The sequence below is a fragment of the Vitis riparia genome, chromosome 7 (genome assembly GCF_004353265.1).
Source record: "Vitis riparia cultivar Riparia Gloire de Montpellier isolate 1030 chromosome 7, EGFV_Vit.rip_1.0, whole genome shotgun sequence".
NCBI classification, from domain to species: domain Eukaryota; kingdom Viridiplantae; phylum Streptophyta; class Magnoliopsida; order Vitales; family Vitaceae; genus Vitis; species Vitis riparia.
This window is the reverse complement of record NC_048437.1, coordinates 13,644,254-13,665,639: the sequence shown is the minus strand read 5'-3', so window position 1 is coordinate 13,665,639 and position 21,386 is coordinate 13,644,254. Positions and strand designations below refer to the sequence as shown.

The 21,386-nt window shown below is 32.9% G+C and overlaps 1 protein-coding gene across 11 annotated transcripts in view; it reads right to left on the bottom strand.

Annotated features, from left to right (window-relative positions):
• Positions 1–12,575: 12,575 nt before the first annotated feature.
• Positions 12,576–21,386, bottom strand: part of LOC117917434 (putative membrane-bound O-acyltransferase C24H6.01c) — a 29,050-nt gene continuing 20,239 nt past the window's right edge. For 8 of the 11 annotated variants that reach the window (XM_034833716.1, XM_034833719.1, XM_034833714.1 and 5 more), the window contains 12 exons: positions 20,543–20,602; positions 20,347–20,460; positions 18,918–19,042; positions 18,776–18,827; positions 17,803–17,865; positions 17,512–17,621; positions 17,255–17,347; positions 17,059–17,140; positions 14,268–14,345; positions 13,266–13,341; positions 13,131–13,180; positions 12,586–13,053 (listed from right to left, as the gene is read on the bottom strand). In XM_034833716.1, the coding sequence (XP_034689607.1) occupies positions 13,006–13,053; positions 13,131–13,180; positions 13,266–13,341; positions 14,268–14,345; positions 17,059–17,140; positions 17,255–17,347; positions 17,512–17,621; positions 17,803–17,865; positions 18,776–18,827; positions 18,918–19,042; positions 20,347–20,460; positions 20,543–20,602 (951 nt within the window). In that variant the 3' untranslated portion in view covers positions 12,586–13,005. Of the gene's footprint in view, positions 13,054–13,130; positions 13,181–13,265; positions 13,342–14,267; positions 14,346–17,058; positions 17,141–17,254; positions 17,348–17,511; positions 17,622–17,802; positions 17,866–18,775; positions 18,828–18,917; positions 19,043–20,346; positions 20,461–20,542; positions 20,603–21,386 lie in introns of those variants that run through there. The other 3 variants (XR_004651690.1, XR_004651691.1, XM_034833720.1) reach the window with 3 other exon arrangements.

Here is a 21,386-nt window from a genome sequence, read left to right as displayed (position 1 = left end):
AAACAATAAAGTGATACCACCAAGTTTGAATATTCTTTTAATTAGTACACTTTATTTTCACTGTATTAATGTTTGACATTACTGTTTAATCTTACTATATTAATTTTCATTGTATAATTCGTTTATTTACTTTATAAGAGGTGAAGATAAATAGTAGATGTTCCACAAAAAACTTAGACATCTAATTGGTGATATAAGTGATCTAAGTGATGGGGCAAATACTTAGGGGTTGCTCTTATCACTTCCTCTATGACACAAGTCCTTCTCCTTGCCTATATTAAAGGTTAACTTGAACACTCAACATTTGCACAATGATTGTCTTTTTGTTGTCCATATTTGTATTTGTATTTGTATTTGTATTTGTATTTGTATTTGTTTATCCTCCTTAGGTGCAATCCCCCCTCCTTCATGAATGTAACCATAAATGGAATTTCCTAAGTCCAGTTACAAATGGAAAAGTAAGTCTTCTTTCATCAACAATCGAATCAATCTATTTCACAATATTACAACCAAGGTAAATTTTACAACAAATAGAAAACAAATTAATAAAAATCATAATTAATTGAAAAATATCTTATATCATAAAGAACAATATTTATAGTACATTAAACATGTTAGGGATATATCGAACTAACCCACAACTATCGAGTTTCATAAGAAATTTCAAAATTATATCTTATTGTAATGTTTCATAATGTTATTGTATTTGTACTATAAGTGTAGTTTATTTTTATTTTACCTATGTATTTTTTTATAAAAAAATTAATTTTATAGATGTCTATTTATATATCATTGGATTATGATCATCAATTTCATGTGTTGAAATTACTAACTATTTTTTTTTTAAAAAAAAACATAAAATCATTGTGAATTTGTATTACTACTCCATTTGACTTTCAAAGTTGCTTTATAACATTGAACATACTAGGAATACAACATAATAGCCCACAAATGTCAATTGAGTAAAAAACAGTTCAATATTTTGTCAATTGGATATGTTGTAATGTGTCGTAATGTTAATGTCTTTATATTGTAATTGTAATACATTTGTGTTATGCCTGTATTTTATAACAAAATAATGGTTTACAAAACCTTCAAACTAGTTGCATTCAACATATTACACCAATATAATACTTGTACAAAAGGGTCACAAATTCATAATAAAAATATAATGGTCCTAACTCTTTAACAAATTCATAATAAAAGACAAAGTAGTCTCATACAAAGTGATTTCACTTTTCAATGATAATTTCAATATGTTCATAAATTCACAAACAAAGTGGTCTCAAACAAGTATGAAACAAATGATTTTTTTTCTATGTCATTTCATGCTAATCCCAGCAACAAAGTCAAAGTGAAAACCTTTTCAATGAGAATAAATAATAATCATATCAAACAACCAAAAAAAGAAAAAAAAACCTCCAACCAATACACTCAAAATTACCAAAATCATATTAAACAATCAAGAAAAAATTGACAATATTTTACATAAAAAATAACATTTTTTTCCCTCAAAACATCCTTCAATTTATTAGATCTAATCTCTCTCTCTCTCTCTCTCTCTCTCTCTCTCTATCTCTCTCTCTCATATATATATAGATATTGTTAAGGTAATTGACATTTCATTTCTTAATACAAGTTTTAAACTATTTTTTTTTTCAAAAAAAAAAAAAAATCTTGCATAGGGTAAGGTAATTTTGTGTTTTATCGGTATTTAAAAAAAATATTTCTTCTTACATTTGATAGATTTCTTGCTAGATTCATACAAAAAAACATTTTTTTTTTGGCAAAAATTGAAGTTTATGGACCTAAGGCTTGATTAGAGTGATTTTTCTCTTTGTTTTTATCCTACTTAGTACAACACAAGTAAACAATTCACGAATGCTCTTTTTTTTTTTGTTTTTAAAGGTTGTTTTTGCAATTTAATAAAAATTGGCCTTTGGAGGAATTTGTACAATTTCTCCTTACTCTTCAAAGGACTTATCAAATTGGGTAACCTTTCGAGGTCGTTTTCACCCCCAACCTATCCTATTGGGTAATTCTCCCTAAACTTATTTCATCTCTTTTTAAACTTTTATATTTTGTTTATATTTTAAATATTTTTTAAAATAAACATATTTAGTAGATAAATAAATAATTTACATTTTTATAATTTATTTTATTTGAGAAGTAGATTTGTTATTATTTTATATATTAAAGAAGAAATTAATTAATTAATTGATTAAATTATTTTTAAATTTAAGCATATATATATATATATACATATATATATCAAAGGTGGTTGAGATGAGGTAACACTAAAACTCATCGTAAACCCGCCTTAGGTTTTTTTTTTTTAAAAAAAACTAAAATATGCTTTTAACTAATTTATCTTTATTCCAAATCTGTTCTATTAGAGACAAGTTGGACAAATATTCCAAAAAAATTGTGATCCCTGTTTTTCACCATCTTTGTATTAAAAAAACTAAAATTGGCAAATTATGCATGTATTAGAAATAAAATTATTTTCTTTTATTTTCTTTGTTATGTTTTATTTTATTTTATTTATTTTCTTTTTTACACCTTTTGCATAAAATTTATTGTTTTAATTTTAATAGTTGATAATAAAACTAATTATATTAGTGAAAAATTGCTACTTAAGTAAATTAATACCCAAAGGCAAGAGAATATCAAATAGTTTCATCACTTAATAATGACCTTGATATTTATTATTTGTTTATTGTAGCTTTTCTACTATAATTTGACAAAAAAAAAAAAAACATAGACACTCATTTATTTAAAATTAAATTTATTTATCAAAATGCCATTTTCCCGTTGTGTGAGAATAATTTCAAAATAAACTCACTCTTTACCTTGGCTCATATAAAGAGAGGTGTAGACTCTAAAATTTGTCATAATTTTATTTTTATGATTAATTTTGAGCCCAATTTTATCCTTAGATTTTAAATCCCGATTATATGTGATATTTTTGGCCCACTCACCCTTTAATTCTTAGTTTTTATTATTTTGTAAATTGTTTTATTTATTTATTTATTATTATATTATATATATATATATATATATATATATATATTTCTCTCCTCTTCTTCCTCCCCCTACCCTCACCTACCCCCTATACCAGAGGGCCATACCCCCACGTCCAACCCATACCCATGCTCCTCACTTTCTTTATTATTATTATTATTTTCTTATTCTCTTTCCCCCATTCCCAAGGTGGCTGGCTTCCCATCTCATATTTTTTTTCTTCCTCATGCTAACTCCCACACACTAGTCGAGGGGACTCTTCATTTTTTCCCATTTTATTTTTATTCTCCCTTCAACCCAACACCCACGCTCCATGACCACTTCCAATACACACCAATTACCCCCATTTTTTTTTTCCTTTTTTTTTTTTTTTTTTTTTTTTCCACTTTCTCTTCTTCCTCCACACATTGCCACACACCCACTCATTTCCTTCTTTCCATTTTTTTTTTTCATTTTTTTTCCATTTTTTATTTCCCAAAAATCCATCAATCTCTTATTGCTGTTGGCAGGACCACTGGTCGGTTCACCACTAGCGATCATCTCCCTCATCTCCCACTTTTCTTCCATTTTCTTTCTTTCCCACAATACTCAAACCGACTCCAAAAATTGAGTTAAATTTTTTATTTTTATTTATTTTGTTATTATTATTATTATTGTTGTTGTTGTTGTTGTCATTATATTTATTATTGTTTGATTTATGCAGTAGTGGTTTGGGTATTTTGAGTTTGCTTAATTTATTTAGTTACTTATTTATTAAATTGTGTTTGATTTTGATTGTAAATTGAGATTAGCATAAATTGGGTTGATCTTGATTGTGGATTTAGGTTTATATATTAAATTAGGCTTGGATTATGGGATATTAAATTTAGGCCTAATAAAATTTATTTTAATTTATCATATTTTAGGTTTGATTAATTGAGCTTATATTTTGGCTATTAATTTGGAAATTTTAGATTAGGGCCTATGACATGTGATATATTTTTGTTGGGTTATATTTACTAATTTGGCCCCATTTTGATTGATGAAATTTATCGGACTAATTTGAAGTTTGGATTTGGACTCGAATATTTGTTTTGGACTTTGTACATTTTTTGATATTTACATTTGAGTTATTTTTGTTTTTGCATGGACCCATTATGCAATTATGTTGGCTGAGTACGAATTTATGACATGTGGAGTATGAAATTTCATGAAAGAAAGTGAGACTCGAAAAGTTGTAGGAAGATATTGAGTTTGTTGTAAGCTTATTTGGGTACACGTTTTATTACCTACTTTTATTTTATTTTAATTTTAATGGTTTCTGTAAATATTTGTTTGTATATATTTATTTGTTGTGTACATAATTGGATATCGAACAATAAGAAATTTTGTTTAAATAAGAGGAACAATTTTAAAATATTCTTCTTAATAAAAGAAAGTTTTTTTTTTATTAATAAAATTCAGAAAAATGCTTTTAGAAAAATCCAAAAAAATTGTTTTTAATAGAATTTGAAAAATTGATTTTAATAATGATTGTCTAAAATTTTATTTGTTTAATAAAAATTGTCCAAAATTGTTTTGTAAATAAAGTTGTCTCAAAAATTAATTTTAATTAAAAATTCTTTTGCAAATAAAGTTGTATTTTTTTTAATAATTCGTATAAGTCACTTTTCTTAAATGAAAACAAATTGAAATACTTTTGTAAATAAAATTGTAAAAATTCATTCTTTTCTAGTAAAAGCAAGTAAAAATAATTTTTGTGACCAAATTTTATGAAGGATGTACCAAGGGTTTCAAAGTGCGTTCCGAAGTACAGATCAACCCCAAATCACTTTGTTATGGGGTTTTAAATGAAATTATGGCCCATCTATGCTCAGATGGGGGTCTCGGAAGCACTAGGCTTGGATGTACCAAATTTAATGAAGGGTGTACCAAATTTTGTGAAGGATGTACCAAGGGTCCGAAAGTGCGTTCCAAGGTGGGGATCGACCCTCAATCACTTCCTTATGGGTTTTTAAATGAAATTATGGACCATCCATGTTGAAATGGGGGTCCCGGAAGCACTAGGATCAGATGTACCAAGGGTCTGAAAGTGCGTTCTGAGGTGGGGATCGGCCACCAATTACTTCCTTTTGGGTTACTAAATGAAATTATGGACCATCCGTGTTGAAATGGGGGTCCCGGAAGCTGTCAGATTGGATGTACCAAATTTTGTGAAGGGTGTACCAAGGGTTCCCAAGTGCGATCCGAAGTGGGGATCGACCCTAAATCACTTTGTTATGGGTTTTTAAATGAAATTATGACCCATCCATGCTCAAATGGAGGTTCTTGAAGCACCGGGCTCGGATGTACCAAATTTAATGAAGGATATACCAAATTTTGTGAAGGATGTATCAAGGGTTCGAAAGTTCATTCCAAGGTGGGGATCGGCCCCCAATCACTTTCTTATGGGTTTCTAAATGAAATTATGGACCATCTATGTTGAAATGGGGGTCTCAGAAGCTGTTGGATCGGATATACCAAATTTAATGAGGGATGTACCAAATTTTGTGAAGGATGTACCAAGGGTTCCAAAGTGTGTTCCGAAGTGGGGATCAGCCCCAATTTGCTTTGTTATGGGTTTCTAAATGAAATTATGGACCATCCATGTTGAAATGGGGGTCCCAGAAACTATCAAATCGGATGTACCAAATTTAATGAAGGATGTACCAAAGGTTCCAAAGTGCAATCCGAAGTGGGGATCGGCCCTAAATCACTTTGTTATGGGTTTCTAAATGAAATTATGGCCCATCCATGCTCAGATTTAGGGGTCCCGGAAGCACTAGGCTTGGATCTACCAAATTTAATGAAGGATGTACCAAATTTTGTGAAGAATGTATCAAGGGTCCGAAAGTGCGTTCTGAGGTGGGGATCGGCCACCAATCACTTTGTTATGGGTTTCTAAATAAAATTATGGACCATCCATGTTCAAATGGGGGACCCGAAAGCACTAGGATCAGATGTACCAAATTTAATGAAAGATGTATCAAATTTTGTGAAGAATGTACCAAGGGTCCGAAAGAGCGTTATGAGGTGGGGATCGACCCCTAATCACTTCCTTATGGGTTTCTAAATGAAATTATGGACCATCCATGTTAAAATGTGGGTCCTGAAATCTGTCGGATCGGATGTACCAAATTTAATGAAGAATGTACCAAATTATTGAAGAATGTATCAAATTTTGTGAAGGGTGTACCAAGGGTTCCAAAATGCGATCCGAAGTGGGGATCAACCCCAAATCACTTTGTTATGGGTTTCTAAATGAAATTATGGCCCATCCATGCTTAGATGGGGGTCCCGGAAGCACTAGGCTCAGATGTACCAAGGGTCTGAAAGTGCGTTCCAAGGTGGGGATCGATCCCCACCACGGAATGCACTTTCGGACATTTGGTACATCCTTCACAAAATTTGGTACATCTTTCATTAAATTTGGTGCATCTGATCCTAGGGCTTCCGGGACCCCCATTTCAATATGGATGGTCCATAATTTCATTTAATAACCCATAAGTAAGTGATTGGGGGCCGATCCCCACCTCGGAACGCACTTTCAGACCCTTGGTACATCCTTCACAAAATTTGGTACATCCTTCATTAAATTTGATACATCCAAGCCTAGTGCTTCCAGCACCCCCATCTGAACATGGATGGGCCATAATTTCATTTAGAAACCCATAACAAAGTGATTTGGGGCTGATCCCCACTTCGGTACGCACTTTTGGACCCTTGGTACATCCTTAACAAAATTTGGTACATCCTTCATTAAATTTTGTACATCCAATCTGACAACTTCTGGGACCCCCATTTCAGCATGGATGGTCCATAATTTCATTTAGAAACCCATAAGGAAGTGATTGGGGGCCGATCCCCACCCCAGAACGCACTTTTAGATCCTTGGTACATCCTTCACAAAATTTGGTACATCCTTCATTAAATTTGGTACATCTTATCCTAGTGCTTCCGGGAACCCCATCTGAGCATGGATGAGCCATAATTTCATTTAGAAACCCATAACAAAGTGATTTGGGGCCGATCCCCACTTCGGTACGCACTTTCGGACCCTTGGTACATCCTTAACAAAATTTGGTACATTCTTCATTAAATTTTGTACATCCAATCCGACAGCTTCTGGGACCCCCATTTCAACATGGATGATCCATAATTTCATTTAGAAACCCATAAGGAAGTGATTGGGGGCCAATCCCCACCTCAGAACGCACTTTCGGACCCTTGGTACATCCTTCACAAAATTTGGTACATCCTTAATTAAATTTGGTACATCCTATCGTAGTACTTCTGGGACCCTCATCTGAGCATGGATGGACCATAATTTCATTTAGAAACCCATAACAAGGTGATTTGGGGCTGATCCTCATTTTGGAACGCACTTTGGAACGCTTGGTACATCCTTCAATAAATTTGGTACATCATTCATTAAATTTGGTACATCCGATCCGACAGCTTCCGGGGCCCCCATTTCAACATGGATGGTCCATAATTTCATTTAAAAACCCATAAGGAAGTGATTGGGGGCTGATCCCCACCTCGGAACGCACTTTTAGACCCAAGGGTACCTGAAAAATTATCAACAAATAGGAATGAGCTCAAAGCCCAATAGGGAACATTAATGCAATCCATGGATCAAACATTTCAAAGTCACTTGCAAAATAGGAGACATTATAACTAATTATTCACATAAATCTTTTGAGTCAGTTTTGCCAATACATTCAAAACTTTTAACTGTACACTTTCAATTCTGATTCAAACATTTTCATATCAAATTCAATCAAAACATTCAAAACATTTATTTACTTTGGTCATCAAACATCAAATAGTGCCCAATTAGGTGGAACTTTTCAAATAGGTGGCTAGCCTCAAATTGTTCCTTTAAGGTGGACGGAACTAAACACTACTAATAGTAACCTTTAACCAAACCCCTAGAGTCTGGGATCCAAATCAATTACATTCCCCACCAAGAAATGTAAAGGTCAACTATTATATCCCGTTGACAAGGGCCAAACAAACCAGAGTTAAACACTTATTTCAATTATTCAAATTTGCAAAACATAATATCTCCACATTTCTTTGTTGTAAATAAAATATGGTTTTAACATACTTTTCATGCAAAACATATTTGATCCATGCATAAAACGAATAATAACTCAAAATGTTCCCAAATGATGTATATAAAAATTTGTTTCTAAAAAAAATAATAACTGCATTAATTTCCCTTACCTCAAAAGAAGTCCTCAAAAACTTTGGAGAAAAATAATCCTAAAAATCTACTCTTCATCTAACAAAATATAAGAGAAATAACCATTACTATTTATCTAAAATTATAGGTTTGTCAATCCTAAAATTTTAGGTATTCAAATTAATGTTTTTAATTATGAAAGATAATTTAATCTATTCATATTAAAAAAATTAATAAATTTTTAATTCATATAAAACTTAATTTATTTTTTGGGACACAACTTAATTTAATTAAACTATAATTTATTTCACTAATTAATTTCTATGTTATTTATTAACTTACACTCATCATTAGTATAATTATAATACCAAAAACTTTACTTTCTTTTATTTAAAACTTCTATTCTCTCACTTTTTTTTTTCAAACATAAACTTTATCCCCAATAATTCTTCATTATTGCCAACATAATATATATATATATATATATATATAGATTAACTACCAAACACCATCCATCCGTACACATCTTCTCTTATTATATATATATATATATACATTAACTACCAAACACCATCCATCCGTACACATCTTCTCTTATTATTTATATATATATATATATAATTTTTTTTTTTTACCATTCTCCAACTTTCTTAGGTGTGCACACGCGTTCCTTCCTCTTTTTTTTCTTTTTTCTTTTTAAATATTTCTAATCCCTTAAGCCACAAATAACAATATATTTATTTACTCTCATTTTTTTTTCATCTAAAAACTTAAGATTTCCCAATTTCCAACAATAAATCAAAATCTTAAATTTTCACTATTTTGATATTAAAAACGAAAAAAAAAAATAAACTAACCCTAATCTAGATTTGGGTTTTCCAAAAAATATCTAATGTGCTTAAAATTAACTAATAAATCTAAAATATTAATTTAGGGGTTAGAATCTTACCTACAGAGATATGTTCTTCAAACCCTAAAATTCGACTCCAATCTTATGTTCTCTGGAACTCTCTGCGAACAGGAACGCGTTTAAGAAAAGAATAGGAAGAACATAATTCTTAATTTATACCTAGGGTATTTATTCGTAAAATTACCTTTTCACCCGTCTTCCATTTTATTAAATTAATTAATTAATTAATTTAATATTATTAATATTTTCCTAAATTGCCCCTAAAAAAAAAAAAACTTGGGCATTACACCTTCATCCAAGGGTAGACCCTTACTATGACTACTACACACATAAACAAAACAAATTTCATATTTGTGGTTGTGACCATTAATTTTGAACCTAAGGCTCTACTACTATTTTCCCTAATTCCCACATAAATTCATGTCCGCTTTACTAAATTTGTTTTATTTTCTTCTTCAATTCAACCCTCATTCATTACAAATTCAAAACTTTTATTAAGAAATTTATTCAAACTTTAATCCCAATCATTTTTAAAATTTATACTCATCTACTCATGACTAAACATGAATTCTTTTCCCATGCATTAGATTCACCAATTAACAACTATAAAAAATCACTCAAATTACTCATTTTGGAATCCCATATAAACAACAAAACATCTCGAATCCCATATAAACAACATTAAACAACAAATTGTTTGAACATTCCTAAAAATTGTATTCCCTTCTCATGCAATAGTCATATTTTTCTTATCTTTTCCGTATTCTTCCCAATAACCACATACAACACAAATACAACAATTTAGCTATAAAACAAAATCAATATAGCTTACCACCATCTCATTTTCCCATCATTTATCAAATTTTAAGTCATATTTCATTTCAAATAAACCCTAAATAAATTAAAATATAAATTTAGATACAGTATTAATGAACTTTGAACATGTAGAAATATGCAATGTAATCAAATTTAAATCATAAAATTGCACAAATCACATAATTATGACATTATTCAAATCTCAAAGAATCAAAATGACAAATCAAAATATAAAGTTATTACAAAATTTAATAACACATATATATCACCTGGAAAAACCCTTGCTTTAAAAGTTAAATGCAACTCCAATATTTTTATTCTTCGTTCTCCCGTTCTCTCAATTGCTTTCTTTCTCCTTCTTCGATGTAAAAGCAAAATAGGAAGTACAACAAGGAGAAAAATGACTGTCGGTCCTAAAATGAGAAGAAGGAAATGAGTTTTTTTGTCTACCTGGCCTTTGTTAAGGGGTTCACACTTGGACTTTTGTGTTTCAGATTGATGTTTAGTGGGAAAATGAAGATGTCGTCTTCCTTATGGTGATGGAGGAGAAACAAAATAAGAGATCAAGTTTGGAGGTTCATTTGGGGTTGATGGGTTATTGCGATTTGAGAACCTACCAGATTTTTTATGGATCCTTTCGCCTTGTGATGAGTTGTGCCTGTGAACGAACAAGAAAGAACATGGGTTTTTGGTGTTAGGGTTTGGTTGAAGAAAGAAGAAGACATTTGGGGGTAAATATTTTTTAAAAAATCAATCCATGTGGAGTGTCTAGTTGGCCGGTGACATGTAAATGAGCCATGTCATTGGCTTAAGTGGACAACTGATTTAGACCTTGCTTATATAGCTTTTCCAAGCAACTTATTCAACTAGGAGAGATGTCAAACTATAAGAGGGTATTTTTGGAAGGGCCTCAACATCACTATTACAGTGTATGAAAGGTTGTTTATTTTCCACAAAATCCACTGAATTTGAAAAGTAAAAAGTAAAGTTTCTAAAAGGTAAAATTTTGCCCCTTGGTGTATGGTTACATAAATTCCCCTTGATTTTATACTTACTAGTTTTAAAAAAATCTCAAATTTTATCAAAGAAATTATTAAAATCTTAAAAAATAAAAAAAGGATTTTTTTATGAGATTATTAAAAATTTTCTATTCACATTTCTTATCATTTTTAATTTTTCCTTTTTTTTCTATGTTTTTGGGACATTAGTGGTTTAATTCTATAATCATTTAATTTGTTAAACGATAAGGACAATAATAACTACCTTTTGAATATATCGCCAACTTATTATAATTTATATAGGTAGCCCGTAGCTTTGGCCCCCAAATTGTTAAAACTCTACCAAGGTTCGATTGAATTTTGCCTGTTTTATGGTATTTTCACCTAATTAATACCCTGCAACCCGCATGATCTTGTTTCTTCTGTGGCAGTGGACAATGCTAAAAATGATATTAAAGGATGCCCATGCTCAACGCTCAACTCAACTAGTCTTTCATCGAATTCAGAACCCAGGTACAAGCCCTAGGTCTAGAGGCTTGTTACAGGATCCACTCTCCAACTCCATTGTCTCATCTTTCCCTTCATAGGAGGCCTTGGTACTTGCAATTTTTTCACTCAAGCATGCTGGAAAACTAGCGTTTGAAAACATTTGAAAGGTTCATGGAACCATAATCAAATTTCATACGTTTTCATGCCCAGAAATATGAGCTCTGAGATTGAAGTGATGATCGAGCTAAGCATTGCAGGTGCATGCTAGATTTATGTGGCTGGTAGCCGGTAGGCACCTCAAATTATGGGTTACTCTCCTTCCAAGATGGGACTCAGTCCTCTGGAAATTTGAGGATTAGGTTCATGGAAGATTTGCTGGAGCATGGAAATAGGCAGTCGAGAATGCAGATGAATTGGACCTTTTAAGGCATAGAAAGGATTAGAAGAAAACTGATAAAAGAACGCAAGGAGGGAACACTAAGTTGGAGCTGGGTTGCAGTAGGTTCCCAAGTTTGTAAACTTCTAGTTATTGCCAACTTGCATGCAGTGATTGCTTTTAGGCCTGCATTGACTGCAAACATAGCAGGTCATTGGATCATAGAGGATCTGAAAGTAAGCCATTGATTGACAAATAACTCTCAGGAACTGAACTCGGATCCATCAATTCAGAGGTGGCTTTGGTCCCTGCAAAAAGTATTGGTGAAGAGTCATGAAAGTAATCCCCATTCATTAGGAAATATTAAAAAAATCAGAAACCAAATGTTAAGGTAAAAAACCTCGGTAGCAGTAGAAGAAAGGATTTTCAGCTACCTTCCCATGTCCAAAGTTTTGGTAAGATGACACAGTGAAGCCTGGTAAAAAATGTCTTAGCTATATCCTTCACAGATTCTCCAAGTGAGATGTAGGCTCAATGTTTGGAAACAAAGAGTAAGAGCATATTTCATTCTCCAACTGAGATCTAGGTTCAACATCAGGAAACAAAAAGTAACTGCATATGAAATGGATCATCACCTTTTTGTCCATCAGCTCCTCTGAATGAGGATGCTTAAATGGTTTTGCTATCATAGTTTAGAATGATATTAAATGATCATGTTGTAATGTGTCAGATAAAAAGTTACAAGCATGCAAGTACACACTGGAAAACCATGTATACACAAATTGCATTCTCAGAGAAATTCTGTTGTAAGAAGTTAGTAACCGTCTGATCCCAGTGTGAGTATTCCAATTCCATGTACAAAACATAATCTTGGAGAAGGGATGATTTTGCATGCCCTTCTACTCAAGAAACCAAACAAAAATAGAGTAGACAGTCTTGTATCACCATATGGCACCTCCTTGTCTGCCTCAAAACTGAATATTAAGAAAGAAACGCAGAAACCAAGTATTAAAATGGAAAAACAGAGCCACTTGAACCTGTTAAGTTTTTATGAATTAGAGGGTCTATTTGTTTTAAGGAAATCTCCCTAGTAGATCCAAGTCCACAAACAGATATATTATAACCTCTATAATCAGGAATATTGGCAAAATCAGACTTGGATTCCAAATTTGTGAACTTTAATTCAGTGCTGGTGCCTCCTTTTCTTGGCATCATCAATGTGGAACATAAGCTGCAAAATAACCAAGGCCCTCAATGTTAATAAACCCCAACTAAAGACCCAATGCTTGGGTATGTCATATAATTTACCTTTGTTCCCACATAAAATGTTACAAACATGCCGCCCAGAATTGGAAGTCCTGTAAACATTCAAATTGCTTCAACTTTGCATCTGCATGCATCTAAGAACATAAAAGAGGAATGGGTAAGAAAGATACTGCATACCTTCTTTCTGAAGGAACCGAGAAATAAACCAATTAATGCCTGATGGTCCAATGACGTAGCCAACAAGATTGGCAACCTGTAGAACAAAAAATGAAAAAAAACTTATAAGGTATGTATGCTGATTGTGGAGGTATACTTCTTACAGGACTCCCAGACTGAAAATACTCAAATTCAAGAATGCATGCATGAATACCTATTTGGGCCTGTGTTTAGGATTTCTCTTTCATTCCATTTGAATTTTTTTTTTTTTTTTTGTGTTTTTGTTTTTGTTTTGAGTGGTAACAGGAGGGTGGAAGCTAGTATTTTGGAATTTTTGGTAGTCCATGGAAATTGAATCATTCAAATTTATATGGAAACATAATGATGAATCCATAACTTTGTTGTTCTCTATGTTCTTCAATTTTCTCCCTGTTTTGGTTCCAAGGGGTGAAAGCCCTCAAAACTAAGGGCAGCATGCACACTTGAGTATCGTCCTTAATGATCAACTACTCCCAAGGAGCAGTCCTTGAGGCAGAGATTTGCAAGCCAACTGATAGGTAGTTCTGGTCTCATTAGGTATGGACAACAAGCAGTTCTGTTCTTTGTTAAGAAAGCCTGATGGCTAAAGTTAGTGACCTATGACGATTGAACTCTGAGGGACATTTTCTGATGGGACGATGCTGGAGATAAAGTTAGATGCGCTCACCACCCCTTTTAGGTCTGCACTTCCAAAATCCAAAGACCCAATAGTATAGGTACAAACATCAAAATAGGTCTTTAAGAATCCACCCTTTTGGTTCCACAGTTTAATCATAATTCTCAATAGTACAGGTACTAAGTGATATTACTAGGAAACTAGAAATATACCACCAACATAAGAAATATTAGGTCTTTTTTCCTTTCCCCCTCTTTTTGCCAGGAAACATAAATATCATAATACGCTATGAATTACAAAGGAAATTAAATGCAGATAATTAATTCTAACATAAAATTATTGCTCCAAGTATAAGAAAAAGGGCAAACCATGAGGCAAGTGATTGTGACAGCACCAGCAACTGCACTAAGTTCACGGAAAATAAATTCCCCAAAAGCACTCTCAGCCTGAAAATAAATAAAAAAAGATTACTGCAGTGTTAGTTGAGGAGATGTAAAAAAGACTCTGAAACTAAAGACATGCTGTTTCAAACCTGTCACAGATAGTTAAATATCATGTCATAGCAACTTATCATAAAGGAAGCTGCATAAAACTATGCTACGAAAACATTTAAAAAGATCACTAGCAGCATGCACCATAAACTATAAAACCCAAAAGAACACAAAAAAGCAAAGGAATACTCTCTCTCTATTCATATATCTTTTGGTGATAAAACCTTTAGTCAGAGGATCTCAAGGGCAAGGATGTGCAGTTTGTCTAAGTGGGGTATCTGTGGGTGGGTAACTGTTGATGGGAGATTGGATGCCGGGACTGGATTAGCTGGAGAAAGGGCCCAAGTAGCCTATGGCTATGTTTGGTTCCTGGAAAATTTGAAGGAAAATGCCAGAAAAAGAAAATAGAGAGAAAAAGTAGAAGGAAAAAAAAGAAAGAGTGAAGGAAAATCAAAAAAAGATTTAAGGTCAATATATTATTTTAATATGCTACTTCAAACTCATTTCACAAATGTCAACTCCTCTATATAAAAATTAAATAATTTAATTATGAAAATATTTTTAATTATATTTTATTTTCTTTTGTATTTTCATAATAAAATCTAACATAAGAAAATCATTTTTTTTAATATTTTTTTCTTTCCTTGATACTTTCCTTGAATCAAACATAGTGTAGTGGTTGATGTTATCCATTAATTATGAGAATCCTATGATTATTATTATTATTATTATTATTATTATTATGATTAACTCCTCTATATAAAGATTAAATAATTTAAAATACAAATATTTTTAATTAAATCTAACATAAGAAAATAATTTTTTAAGCATTTTTTTCTTTCTACTTTCCTTGGATCAAACATAGTGTAGTGGTTGATATTATTAATTAATTATTAATTTTTTATTATTATTATTAGCCCAACCATTATTTTGATGAGTAAAGCAAGAGGATGCCATAAAAAAAAAAAAAAAACTCAACAGGGTGCCTTAAAGTACACATGAAGTATACAACGGACACCTAAAGATGCCTCCAAAAAAATAAAGGGGTAACAAAAAACATCACCCTCCTCAATAAGAGTCCAATTGATCAATGCAGGGTGCCTTAAAGTACACATGAAGTATACAACAGACGCCTAAAGATGCCTCCAAAAAAATAAAGGGGTAACAAAAAACATCACCCTCCTAAATAAGAGTCCAATCAATCAACAAAATCTACCATAATAGGAAGACCAAAACATAAAAACAACTTAGGCCAAGCTCATAGATATCATAGAAAATAGTGTTTCAGCCCTTGTACAGAATTCTCCTCATTTTCAAATGATTCACTGTTTCTTTCCTTCCCAATTGTCTAGAATAAGCATAAGGGAGTAGCCCACTGCGCCTTTTTCCACTTTTTACCCACAGAAGAGTCATGCGACACATGCCATCCTACTAGCATCTCTTTGACTATAGAGGGAAGCACCCAAGACATGCAAAACACGGAGAACAATAAATGCCAAAAACCCTAGTCTTGACACAGTGAATAAAGATGTGATCAATGGATTCTTCCTCTAAATGATAAAAGAAACATCTGTTAGCCAAAAACCACTCACTCTTCTTTCAATGATCCAAGATTAAAACCCTTTTCCAATTAGCCTCCCAAGCAAAAAAACCCACCTTCGATGACACCCAAGAGTTCCAAATAACACTTGCCAAAAAAGAAATTGTACTTCCCGACTCCAAAGCCGAGTATAGGGCTTTAACAGAAAACCTACCATTCTTCAACCCTATCCAAATCACTTTATTTTCCTCTTCCCTGCACACCCTCCTCCCTTGCAATCTCAATAGGAAGTGCTCCATAATTTTCACCTCCCAATCATTTAGGAGCCTAGTGAAGCGAAGGGCCCAACAACCCCTTTCATATGATAGTTTCCAAACATCCACCACCCAAGCCTTCTTTGAAATAGCAATAAATGGAGAAGGGAAGGTAGTACATAGTGGTTCATCACCGTACCACTTGACCTTCCAAAATCTCACCCTCCGCCAATTACCAACTAAAAAAGCAACTCTACTAGCCAAAGATTCCAATCCTTTCTAATGGTTTTCTATAACCCTACCCTTATCTTTCTCTCACTTCCTGAAAGTGCCACCCTCCTTTTACCCCGTAATTTCCATAACCCTACCCTATGCAGATTATAGGTCTACATGACTACAAATTTAGGTAAACAACCTATTTAGCTCACTGGTGCTTTTAGGCTCTTAAGCACAAGATCCTAAGTTGGTGGCATATCCTTACTTGTTTCCCTCTTTCCCTACCTGATAAATGCATAATATGCTAACACAAGCACACCCATGTCTCATAGAAGCCAATCCAATGCAAAAGGACATGGTCTAGGGTAAGAATTAGACTTGATTACCTTTGGTTTAGACTAAGTTAAGGTTGAAGCACAGGAGAGCATTAGGTTATTTGGGGATCAAGCTTTGTTGGCCACCAATGTACTCAACTCACACCAGGTACATCCCCAGTCACAACTATGTGGATTTAATTACAATATCGACATTCATTAGCTGCAAATTTATGGTGACAGAATTGGTTCAATCAGAACCTAGTAAGCAAGATAAAACGTTCATAATCAGAGGGAAAATGAAGTAAATTAGAGTAAATAGCAACTCGGAAAATACACATCACCTGAAATGCATTTGCCAATGATTTCAGTATCATCTCTGGAACAAAGAATAAACATGTTAACCATGCCCATGAAAGAAGCTTCCTAAGGTCAAAACCAATACACTGTCAGCTGAGGAATGGGATTTAAAAAATTCATACTTCTTTTTCACTGTCAAGGAAAAAGTGACATTGGAAAACTTGAAAAAGCAAGTAGTACCACTCTAAGTCATGCCATACAGCAACAAATGTGAATATAACCCATATGTTCAGAAGCTTTCTCTGAGAGCCCCCAAGAGGAATGTACATGTACCTAAAAACAAATTTTGCAAGAATACAATAACTATAACCCATATATTCAGAAGCTTTCTCGCAGAGCCCCCAAGAGGAATGTACATGTACTTAAAAACAAATTTTGTAAAAATAAAAATGACAGGAATACAAGATGTGCTAAATGTGAAAAAGTAGAAAGCGTACCTGACAAGCCATTTGTTGAAGGAAGCATGCCAGTTCTTCCAGAAACTTTCCAAATTGTAGCAATTATTGATACACCTTGGCATATTCTCAGGGGCTTCAATGCCACAAATCTACAATCACATAATTATAGAGGAAAAAAATTCTTCCCATGAGTGTTCAGACACCAATCTAAAACTCAAAGTTTGTTACCACTGAAATTTCAGATAAATCTGATCCAATAATAGTCCATCCACAACACAGATTTAATTAAAAACAAAATAAAAGAAAATTATACACTTTCAATGAACATACCAGTGACCATAATCGAAAGTAGCGCCACATCAAAAAGAACTTTAGCCACATGAAGTTTAAAACCTAGAACAAAATAAAAATATACATAAGAGGAAATTCTTATTGCAATGCCACAACTCAAATTTCAGATAAAGTAAGGCCTGCCAGGAGTTTCATCAACAACTTCCAAAAATTAAGGCAGGAATTTCACCAATTTGAAAGGAGTATGCAACACAGAATAGCATGGTTGCCAAGTTTTTGTAGAATTTGAGTGATTGAGACTGATTCCTCAGAGCCTTTGGCATTTGTACACATTCAGAGTTTTCATGTTGTGGATAGAAGTTCCTCACATGTCTTTTGTAGATAGATCCTTACTTCTTGGAAGTTTTGCAGATTTTTATTCTTATCACCAATCCTTTTGGAGTTCTCCATTCCTACAGAAGTAGCAATCTTTTGACAGAAAAGAACATTTATGATCATCCACCAATTCATTGCTGCTTCTACTGAAATAGGGTACAGTTTCTTCCTCACTTATATAATAGATGTGTCATGTCTAAGATACCTGTTTGCATAGTCCATTAAATTACTAGAAATTTAACCTCAAAAGGCATTTTTTATGAAGACGTTGCCATTAGCCACAAAATATGGTTCATTTAAAAGGAGAGGAATCTGAGGGTCAATACAAAATATGGTATTAGAACTTCTAAAAGGATTGTTATAGATATATTACAATATAAATTCTTGAAACTTTTATACATTTATAGAGGTTTCATTTTCAGATTTTCAGAGCCCATGGCTCTGTAATTTCGTCTTACTCATGGTCATTATTCAATCTCCTTATATATTTCCTGCAAATGATTTGTCATTTCTACCCTAAAGTAAATAGATACTCATCTCATTTATTCAACGATCTTAGTTCAACTAATGAAAATAAAACCAACACACTAACATTTAATGAATGCAAACATGTAATATTTTAAAGATCACCTCTTACCCCATAACCAATGATGAAAACATCCATAGGAGACAACTGTTTCCACAAGCCACTGAACAGTGGAATAAAGAGATTCAATCACTGAACAATACATAAAAAATTCACATGCTATGGCGTAGTATTGAGTTTATAACAGTCTTACCTGATAGCAAAGGCATTGTAATAAAACAGATGTGTCATTAGTTCCATTAAGAAAAGACTAAAGAGCCAGCGTGACCCATACCAAGACACATCTCTCACTGAGTAATTATTCTGAGGCACATCTAACTGCAAGAACAGCAAAGGTAAAATTGATGAGGTTCCAAAGGATCATATTCATAAGGATTGAGACATTCAGCATAAACAAAAAATGCAAGTCTGTTAATACTTTAGAATAATAGAGGTATTCACTTTAATGTGGGAAAACAAAAACAAGGCAGTACTGAAGAAAATGGGAGTAATTCACCACAGTTCAGAAGTAATTTCGGACAATCTTACCAATTAGAACAATATTGCTTGGGAGCAATTCAATTTAGAAATGCTCAGAGAATATTGGACTATATTTACTTTTCAATAATCGATTCTAGATCCCCAAGTCATTTGACAAACATTACCCAATGTCAAAGAAATTAAACACATTTTCTATAATAAGTTCTAAACATCATAAAATCAATCACAACCTCCAAAGGAAAAATTATAACCTACAGTTCGTTTTAAACAATCATTTAAAGCAATAACTTGATTCCTATGATACTTGGATCATGCAATTTCATCCAATATACCCATGTCAACATGACATGATATGGGTGTGGGTATGAGATCTTTGTTGCACACTCCTACTTTACTTTGGGTGTAGCTGTTTGATTTTTTTCATTTATATCCTTTTATTCTTTCAACTTTCTTAGCAATAATTACATTAGAGAGAAAGAAGAGTTCACTGAAAAGTGCATTTTTGTAAGAACATTAAGAGATAAGAGGAAAAAAGGGAATTACAGGGAAAAGATGGGAGCTTTCAAAAAGGATATCTTCACTTATATTTTTTTAATTGATTTTTTCACTTACATTTTTTTTAATTGATTTTTCTTTTATAATTCTGTATCCCTGCACCCATGCCCCCTTTTTTGATTCCTTTTAGCAAAGTCCTTGTATCCCAAAATTTGGGTTGTGAAGGATTTGACACTTGGACACATACCTGCATCCAACACTCATAACCAACCCATGCAACATAGCTTGAACCATTCGTGCTTGTTTCATCCCATAAATGCAGGGATTCAGTAACATCTAATAGAAGACTATGAACTTGGCCTTCAAACTACAGCCTCAGTCCCAACATTTAGGAAACTGGAAAATAAAAGTAAAACTATTTTACTGGTTCTAAAAGTAAAAATTAACAGATCTCTAACATCATTGTCTGGATTGTCACCATCAAAACAACAGGAATGGGCTGGGTGGTGGGTTGTGGAGAAGCTCCACACAGGAACAAGAATAATACCAAAACCTCTTTATGCAGACTATTATTGGCTATACACTTCAAATGAAACATAATTATTCAAAAGTAAAAAAGAAAAGAATTCCAAAAGAAATGAACAGACCTGTGAAGCAAAAGCATTGAAGCTGATAATTGGGCCAGCAATGTAAAGCGGTGCATACACCAAATAGCACAAGTATATGCTAAAGGAGAACTTGTCATTCTGGACACTTCTCTCCTGAGGAAGCATAAAAAATCTTCTTAAACAGCCAATATCGTTCCTCACACATACTAGTTACAAGAAGGATACAGCAGCTAACCTGTAAATGCAAGTAACATGCTTTCCCTGCTTTACAAATATGGCAGCGTTGAATGTGCTTCTGCAATCACCAGAAAGGCAAAATATTAGCAACCTAGTATCTAAATAATAAATCCCTAAACAATGGGAGGCTACATGCAAGCATAAAGCAATAAAGAGATTAGCCCTTGGATGAACTTAACCCCCAAAGGGTTACAGGTGGAAAAATGTTTAAAAGACCAAAATACAGGCAAAAATCTATCAATTGATGCAAAATGTGGTCCTAGGATACAAAATGTTAGAAATAAAATAACATAAGCATGAAGTTAACAAGCATGCAAACCTCAACTCAGAAAAACAAATTAGTCTGCTATCAAAGAATAGAAGCATAATCTAATGACAGGATATAAGCTTCAAAGAGATTAGAAGCATAATCCACCAGACATTGGACACAAGAATCAATGTCAGCTTCCTAAAAATGGCTTGGTTACAAAATAGTCTGCTATCAAGGAATAGGAGCATACTCTAATGATAGGATATAATAACCTTCAAAGAGATTAGAAGCATAATCCACCAGACATTGAACACCAGAATCAATGTCAGCTTCCTAAAAATGGCTTGGTCTGTGATACATTTTAGGGAGGGTAAATCCTGACTTTCAGCCTCAGAACAATCTAAACCAACTTTATCTAGCTATAGGTTGTCATTTGTCTCTCTATCTAAATATACTTCCCTTATTTCCTACTCATAAGAACTTCCACATGAATTAGCACATAAGCTAAAAAATAATAACAAAATATTATCTATCTTTTCAAATTTTGGCAGTCTACTACAAATTTAACATAGAATATCTTTTTCCCAAAAGA